General features: G+C 52.0%; 1 protein-coding gene across 1 annotated transcript; it reads left to right on the forward strand.

Annotated features, from left to right (window-relative positions):
- Positions 1–1285: 1285 nt before the first annotated feature.
- On the forward strand, positions 1286–8329 carry HMGB1 (high mobility group box 1). Its single transcript, XM_086621185.1, has 5 exons — positions 1286–1408; positions 4267–4429; positions 4714–4859; positions 5859–6033; positions 8062–8329. Exons 2-5 carry the CDS (start codon positions 4280–4282, stop codon positions 8236–8238), a joined length of 648 nt encoding a protein of 215 aa, XP_086477311.1. The 5' UTR covers positions 1286–1408; positions 4267–4279; the 3' UTR covers positions 8239–8329.
- The last annotated feature ends 202 nt before the right edge of the window (positions 8330–8531 follow it).

Raw genomic sequence — 8531 nt, forward strand, 5'->3', positions numbered from 1 at the left:
ATGGACCATCTCCTGATGTTACCCGCTACTCATACTGCTAGCAGTTAATAACAGTTACAAGGTAAGAGCAGTTTTTATACGTACACCTGTGGAGCTCTCACCATTCCAGCTTCCGTTAGTGAAGTAAGCGCACTGGTAACACATTTCAGGGAAGGTCAGTGGTTTGGATTTGTCACAAGAGTGTTCCTCCCAGCGTGGTTTGCACCAGTAACGTGGATGTAAACAGTGAAGCAGATGTACAGGTGCATTCCTTCAGGTCGATAGTCCTCCATAGATAAGTTGTATAGTGCGAGTGACTATAAAAAAATCAGGGAGAGGAGGGGCAAGGAAGGGCAGGCGAGATGAGGCCCAGACTGCCAGCTTTCTGGTAGCTCAGCCTGCCTCTGCACCGGGGTGCCCGGGCTGGTGCTCGGGGCATTGCTCCAGAAGCGCTGAGGACTAGGCGAGGCTGCCCAGTCACCCCAGCCTGCTCCTTGTCACCCAGGGGTTGTGAAGAGAGCCAAGACCTTCCATTTTCTTGTTCTTATAGATAATTTACCTATTTCTGGAAAAAAAAAACCCACAAAACAAACACAAAACAACCACAATAAAAACCACCTCAAGCTACCCCATGGCGCAGCGTGTGCGGGCAGAACCGCGCACACCGCAGCAGCAGAAGGCAGCGCCCGTGTGCCAGCCGGCGCCGTGCGACGGACGAAGCCGGGCAAGGGGAGCCGGGAAACGCGGACTCGCCTCTCCCAGCCCCGCTGCATCCCGAGCCCCGCGCCTCAGCCTCCGCGTCTGTGAAACGGGGCGGCGCGGCCCGCCGGGGAGGTGCCGCCGGGCGGGGGGCGGCGGCGCTGCCAGGGCTTCGCGGGAGCGCCCACGGCGCCGGCGCCCTGCGCCGTGCTCCCCCCGGGACGGCGGGGGCCGGGCGCGGGGGGCCCCCTGAGAGCGGCGGAGGGCAGCCCCGGGGGCGAGGGGGACCGCTGGGGCGACGGGCAGGACGGCGGCGGCCCGCGCTCCTCGCAAGCAGCGGCGCGGCGCCGAGCCGCCACCTCAGAACTCTACATCCCGCCGCCGCCCGGCTCCCTCCACTCACTTTTATATTTGCGCGCCCTTTCAATCCTCAGTGACGTGTCCCGCGGCGAGCCCAATCGGCGGAGCTCTCTGGTCAGGACAATGGAAGGGCCTCGGCCAATCAGCGCGGCGGTTGGCTTGGCGGCAGCCAATGGGGACGGGGCTGTGTTGAGAGTAATGTTACCAGCGCTGAGAGTGTGAGGAGGCTGCGTATCGATCCCGCTCTCACAGCCATTGCGGTGCACCGGGCTACACAGGGACCCAGGCAGCGCTGGGGCCGGGCGGGCGGCCGGGGTAGCGTCTCTGGGGCTCGGGGCCGAGCGAGGGCTGCGTGCCGACTCTGACACGGGTGAGTACGCGCGGGGGGCCGCTGGGCCGGCCGGGCGCACTCGCCCGCTCGCTCGCAGCCGGGCGGCGAACCGGCGCTGCCCGCCGTGCCGCCACCGCTGCCTGGCCGCGGAGCGCGGGGCAGCGCCAGCCCGGGCGCCGGCACACAAAGGCGAGCTGGGCTGTGCCCGGGAGACCCTTCCTGGGCGGCGAGCCCCCCGGCTGGGGTGGGGCGGGGGCGCCGGGGGCGCCGGGGGCGCGGGCGGCAGGCGACTTCGGGAGTGGGGCGGCGGGAAGGAGGGAGATGGGCGAGAAAGCCGCCCCGGCGGGGGACGAGGGGCCGGGGGTCGCCCGCCGCGGGGGGCGCGGGCCGCGCCGTGCCCCGCCGTAAGCCGCTTAGGGTGCCTCGCCGTAGCCATCGCTGCGGCGGTGGGGCAGCCGGCGGGCACGGGCGCGGCGAGGCGGCGGGGCTTCGGGCGGGCCGCGCTGCGCTGCCGGCCGCCGCCGGGGCCGTGAGGAGCGCGGGGGCAGCGGGGCGCGGGCCGGGGAGCCGCTGGCCCCGCGGCCGCCTGGCTGTAACATGGCTGACGGGAGCCGCGAGCGAGAAAACAAGGCGAGCGGCAGCGGAGCAGAGAGGCGCTCGGGCGGGCGGGGGCGCAGTTCGGGGGAACTTTTTTTCCAGCCGCCGCCGCTCGCCCGACGCACGGCCCGCGGCCGAGGAGCTGTACAACTCTGCGGGGCGCGGGAGCGAGCGGGGGTCCCCGCCGGGGCTCTGCCCGCTCCGCCGGGGCTCATGCGGGCGCTGGAAGCGCGCCCGTCCCCCCCTCCGACTCTTCCCCCCCCCCCGCACCCACCCACCTTCCTCCGTCTCCCTCCCGCCCGCCCTCCCCCGGCTGCAATGGCTGAGCGTGTGCGCCAGGGTAGCGGGCGCGCTCACACAAAGGGAAGGGAAGGGAGGAAGGAGCCATGTTCTCTGCGCGGCGGCGGGCGCGGGCGACGCCACCAGCGGCCATTCCGCGCCGCCCGGTCGTTGCCGCCGCCGCGCCCTCACGGGCTGGGGGCCGCCGCCTGGCCCCGCCGCGGCCCCTCGGCGGGGGTCCCGCCGCCTGGCCTCCCCGCCCCGCCCGCCGGGCCGCGGGGGGGTGTGGTGGTGGTGGTGCTGCGGGGGGAGCGGCTCACTCTCCTCAGCGCACAAAATGGAAGGAGCCTCGGCGGCGGGTGACCTCCTCCGCCAGGAGCCTGCGCCGTGGCGGCCGCTCCCGCCGCCACCGCCGCTGCGGCGGCGCAGGCCGCGCCTCGCCTCGCCGGGCAGGCCTTATGGCGGCGGGGAGCGGGGCCGGCCTGGGGACGGCGCGCCCCGCCGCGGGGGGACGGCGGCGGCGGCCCGCAGGGCGCTTTGTCCCGAGGCTGTGAGCGGCGGCCGGGAGCGGGGGTCGCCGCCTGCGGGAAGCCGCAGCCCCGGTGGCCGCTGCTGGGCATGTGCTTGCCGCCCGCTGGCTGGGAGCCCTCGCGTGAACACAAAATAAAAACTTCCACAGTTTTTTCCCTAATAACGGGACTCTGTTGGTTGGGTTTTTTTTTTCCTTCTCCTTTCCCCCCTCCTCAGCAGGTCTCTTAGGGGACTTCTGAAGTTTTCTTCTGCACCCCTCGCAGAGGAAACGTCCAAAATGGCGGGAAGGAGGCTTTTAAATGCCAGCTCACGGTCGCGGTGCCTAATCCTTCCCGCAGGCACTCCGCGCCTCTGCGCCACCCCTGCCCAGTCCCCCTCGGCCCTCGCCGCCTTCCCCCCCATAGCCAGTGGGAAGCGGCACCGCCGCGAGCTGAGCCCCGGGAGCCGGCTGGCTCTGGAAGCGTCTCCATGGCAGGCAGGAGCGGCTCCTGGTTCTTCAGCCCTCTTGTTTACTTGATAGAAACTTCAAACCGGACGTGTTTAGTCACAGAGCAGAAATCTGTTTCTGTCTATCCGCCAAACCGATAGGAAATGCTGCTGCTGTGGCAATACAGGCAGGCAATGCGTGTGCACTTTTTTTTTCTTTTTTTTTTTTTCTTTTAATTCCTGCTGAAGAGCAGAGTTTGTTAGGGTGCAAGTGGAGTTTTCCAGGCAGCTATGAAGAAATACTCTGAATGTCTGACTTGGGTGTGAAAGTTCCAGGAAGGTGTTTTTCTTTCCCTCTCAGTCCCTGAAAGAGTCAGATAGTCCTCACGCTGAGCACGACTTTGCTACTCCTATGTAAATGTCATACTTTTAGCGTCCCTGGCGTGGTTGTAACACGTTTGAGTGTGGTGTTTTATTCCTGTATTTCTGGGTGTACATACAAAGAGAGAGTAGGTTTTTGCAGTACACCTAAAGAAGAGTGATAATATAGGCACATAAAAATAATTAAAATATATGTTTTGCAAATGGCCACCCAAGGCCTACAGAGGAGCAGGATAGAAGTATGGGATTTAGGAAGAAAAAAATTAGTAACCCATGAAGACAGGTGAGATGGAGTATTCAGGTACTTTTTTCTTCCTTCTTTAGATGTAATTTATTCCTTCCAAGCATAGGATTGATACACTAGCAGTAATCAAGGAGTGCAGTCTCCACTGCGCTATTGCCAGTATTTGCTTTCAGATTGCTTGGAAGGGACGTTTTCACAGGAGACCAAAACTGCATGTTTTGAAGGCCCTTTGAGATTTCAGGTTGTTGTGTCCAGGTCACCTCAAACAGTGGTGGCAGAAATCTTCAGTAAATTTTCCAAAAGAGAAACTTCTTTCTCTTGAATGATTTTGGAATACCGCTCTGACGGGTCTTGTTTGGCACGATCCTTCATCGTGGCTTACTTCCCACTTCAGTTTGTAAAAAGTAAAAGTTTTAAAAGTGTTTTTGCTTTGTCACAGAAAATCATCAAAAATGGGCAAAGGCGATCCTAAGAAGCCGAGAGGTAAAATGTCTTCATACGCCTTCTTTGTGCAAACCTGCCGGGAGGAGCACAAGAAGAAACATCCAGATGCTTCAGTGAACTTTTCAGAGTTCTCAAAAAAATGCTCAGAACGATGGAAGGTAAGAATAACCACTTTAAAAAACCCACAAAACCTTAAACAATTGCTTTGTGTGAAATACTTTTCCAGACTGTAAGTTACTTCTTTAAAAGTTCAGATTTTAGATAAGCGTGAAGTGCAGTTGTAAGATTAGTGGTAACTATCCATTATTATTACCTTATCTTTAGCTCCCCCAACTGAAATTTTGGAATGGACTTGGATATGGTTTTGCATCTTAAAACACTGTTTTGATCCTTATGGATCCCTTCCAACTCGAGATATTCTGTGATTCTATTTGCCTTCCAGACTATGTCTTCTAAGGAGAAAGGGAAGTTTGAAGATATGGCAAAGGCTGACAAGCTTCGTTATGAAAAAGAAATGAAAAACTATGTACCACCTAAGGGGGAAACAAAAAAGAAGTTCAAGGATCCAAATGCACCCAAGAGGCCTCCGTAAGTAGATTTCTGGTTAGTTTATCTTGTTCGGGACCATCACGCTGGAGCGTATCTATAAAACGATCATTTTATCCAGGTTTAGGAGCAGAAATACAAACTACATAGTTTTCCTGACCAGTGACATAAAGATAGGTTGAAGTTTTAATTACAAATTGCAGGTTTGTGGTTGCAGGTTGGCCCTCTCTATCTAAGTTGGAATAATTTCAGCCTTTAAAAGTGGATGCAGAAATGGGCAACATGCAGTTCTGACTTGTGTTTCCAGTTTCTGTTAAGAGGGTAATTCTAGTGTAAAATGACAGTAAAATGTTTCAGGCCCTGCTCTCCCCACCTGTTGACTGGAACAGAATTTTCGATTGGCAGTCCATTTAAAATTCAGAGGCTTTTGCACAGAACAGGTTAGAGGAATGATCTAGCACAGAAAACAACTGGGAGAATTAAAACTTCAGCCACTACATAAAGACTGCTGACTTCATGCTCACCTGGTACTAGACACTAGCACTTTGTAGCAAAACATTTTTGTCTCCATTTTAAACGGAGTTAATACTGAGAAAGGAACAGGGAAGTTCCTGTACAAGTGAGTGTTCATGTTTGGGCTGGTGCTGTCTGAAAATCCTGATTTTCATAACAAATATTGCAGCTTCCATCCTTTAACAGTTCTGACGTAACATTTGATCCCCTGGTATCATTCACTCATTCTCCTTTTTTAAGATTTTTCCCTGCATATGGTGTATAAAATTTGCCCTTCTGGGGGTCCTGCCAAAAATGGGACCAGATGTGAGGCATTACCTAAGAGACAAGGATGTGTTAAGTTTTTGAAGTAGTTTATTCAGTTCTAATACCTTCCATTGTAATTAACGTTTGTCTCTTTTTTAGATGCTTTTCCAAAATGCTCTTAAGAAACCGTAACAAAGGTCACAAAACTTTCTGTTACAGTAAAGTCTAAAATTAAAATAATATCTTTTTTTATTATTATTATTATCCCCCTTTCCTCTGTAGTTCGGCTTTTTTCTTGTTTTGCTCTGAGTTTCGTCCAAAAATCAAAGGAGAACATCCCGGTCTGTCCATTGGGGACGTTGCAAAGAAACTGGGAGAGATGTGGAACAACACCGCTGCAGATGATAAACAGCCTTATGAAAAAAAGGCTGCTAAACTGAAGGAGAAGTATGAAAAGGTAACATCGACATTTTTTGGAGTTGGTTTGGGGCGGTCAAGCCTCAATTCAGACGTTTTTTTTCCTTCTTGTGTACTCTGATACCTGATGTTGCAAATTATAATATGCTAATGCCAAACGTCATGGTATTTGTTGGAAAATATCACATAAGGGAGCGTACGGTTTATTGCTACAACACTGAGTTGCCATCTTTTGTGCTGAACTATTTGCATTCATCTGTAATTTAGGACCATCCATGATGGTTTATTAGATACTGTGGTGTTATTAAAACAATAGGTCACAGCCGTATCTGAGCTAAGTTGCTAGTGTTAAGTAACGCCAGTGAAGAATAAAATGGTTCTCCCTGGTTTTGGAGATGTTCGGTATTTATGAAAATCCCTGAACATTAGGATAATTCACACGCATAGATGCTATTTTTAGTTTATTCTTGGGATAATGTCAGAACACTAATGAAGTGCTAGTTTTAGACAAGTGTTTTTCCTGTACCTAGTTTGTGTCCATCTCCTTTCTAGTAATTAACATAGTTAATAATACCTATGAAGCAGCATGTCAGAGGATTTCTTGAATTATTAAAGCTAAATCCCATCATTATTGAAGCTGTAGAAATGTGTTGCTCACACAGTGTGGTGCTATATGTGTTTTTATTTCCTGAGACGTTCCCATCCCAGTACAAGGCGACTGAGGGAGGAGGGGTTGCATGTTGGCATCCCCTGATGATGCTTTACAGTGGGTCAGCAACCACCTATAGCGAGTGTGTACCACATGTATCCATGTGGTGCCCAGACCTTCCTCTGGGTGTTTCTCCTGCTGGCAAACAAAACCCCTTCAGAGCTGTAGCATTGTAATGAGCAAGGTGGCCCCTTTGAGTCCTAGTTACGTGCTGGAGAGGAGCTGCAGGTCTGGAAGCTTTCCCATATTGGCATTCCTATGCAACTTCAACTTTTCAGTGCGGTGGTTGTTTGTACATACGGCCAAGGCAACTCGTAAGATACTTTTTGAATGGTAGAATTATTAATCTTTATTCCCAGGTATTTTAATCTTCATTAGTGTCGTCTTTATTGCTTGTGCTTAGAAATGGGATTTTAAGGTGCAATAATCTCAGTATTTCACTGAGACTGGACTTGGACTCAGCAGATATCAGATCTCCTGAAAGTTTCATGCTAAGCTTTAAGGGAATCTGAGGGAACTGTAAGATTAATAGTGTAATGTTTACTGGGTGGAGAAGATTTGGAGCATCTCTGCAGAGATGTTGATGTTTCTTTGTAGCTGGTGTGTTTTAAGTCTTGTAGATCAATTCTGTTCACATAATTTTATTGTTTTGGCACAAAGTTGGGAAGTCTAACTGTTTTTCTGGCTTGGTCTTCCAGGTACAGTTTTGACTTCCCTATAACAGGGACTGAGTTTTGTGTGTTATTTTAAATGACTAGAATAAATTTATTGCATGCAGAAGGTGGCACTGTCTACCCTTTAATCAAGTTCTTGTACCTTTCATTTTGTAAACTTCAGTTAGACAGAATTCTGTGTAATTACTCTTCGCTGAGGCATAACATTGCAAATATTAGGCTCCCTCATTCTAATGTGCTTCGGATAGCTAATTACAATTTTGTGTCTCAAACAAGGATTTTCCTCCGCGTTTTTTCAGGCATCGTAGAAGGTAGGGCTCGAAAGGCACCTTAAGAGGTCTCCCTACTTCATTTCCTTGTGGGATAGTGGGCTCAGCTGTGCCTTTACCATCCAAGGCAGCAGTTTTTCCAGCCTGTTCCCAGGAGCCTAACTAAGAGTGGAGATTCCTCAACAGCCCTAAGCAGTGTGTTCCAGCGCGCCAGTATTGTTCCTGTGTTAGAGGGTTCCCCTTTCTTTGGCGTTGGGCCTCAGTTTACCTTGTAACTGAAGCCACAGCTCCCAGTGGATGTGGAGAAGGGGCAGTTCCCTGGGTGGCTCTGGTTTCACAAGTGCCATTTGGAAGTGGCGCAGAGCTCTTGTCTGGTTAAATCTTTTGAGAGATTCTTCCTGCTTTTCTCCTCTAAGGATATTGCTGCATACCGGGCCAAAGGGAAGGTTGATGCAGGCAAAAAAGTAGTTGCCAAGGCTGAGAAGAGCAAGAAGAAGAAGGAGGAGGAGGAAGATGAGGATGAAGAAGAAGAAGATGAAGATGATGAAGAGGAGGAAGAGGAGGAGGATGAAGATGACGATGATGATGAATAAGTCTCTTTTAGAGCAATTTCTTTCTTGTCTATAAAGCATTTAACCCCCCTGTACACAACTCACTCCTTTTAAAGAAAAAAAAAAATTGAAATGTAAGGCTGTGTAAGATTTGTTTTTAAACTGTACAGTGTCTCTTTTTTTGTATAGTTAACACACTACCGAATGTGTCTTTAGATAGCCCTGTCCTTAGTGGTATTTCAATGGCCACTAACCTTGCCTGGTACAGTGTGGGGGTTGTAAATTGGCATGGGAGTTTTAAAGCAGGTTCTTGTTGGTGCACAGCACAAATTAGT

This window comes from Tauraco erythrolophus, chromosome 1 (genome assembly GCF_009769465.1).
Source record: "Tauraco erythrolophus isolate bTauEry1 chromosome 1, bTauEry1.pri, whole genome shotgun sequence".
NCBI lineage: Eukaryota > Metazoa > Chordata > Aves > Musophagiformes > Musophagidae > Tauraco > Tauraco erythrolophus.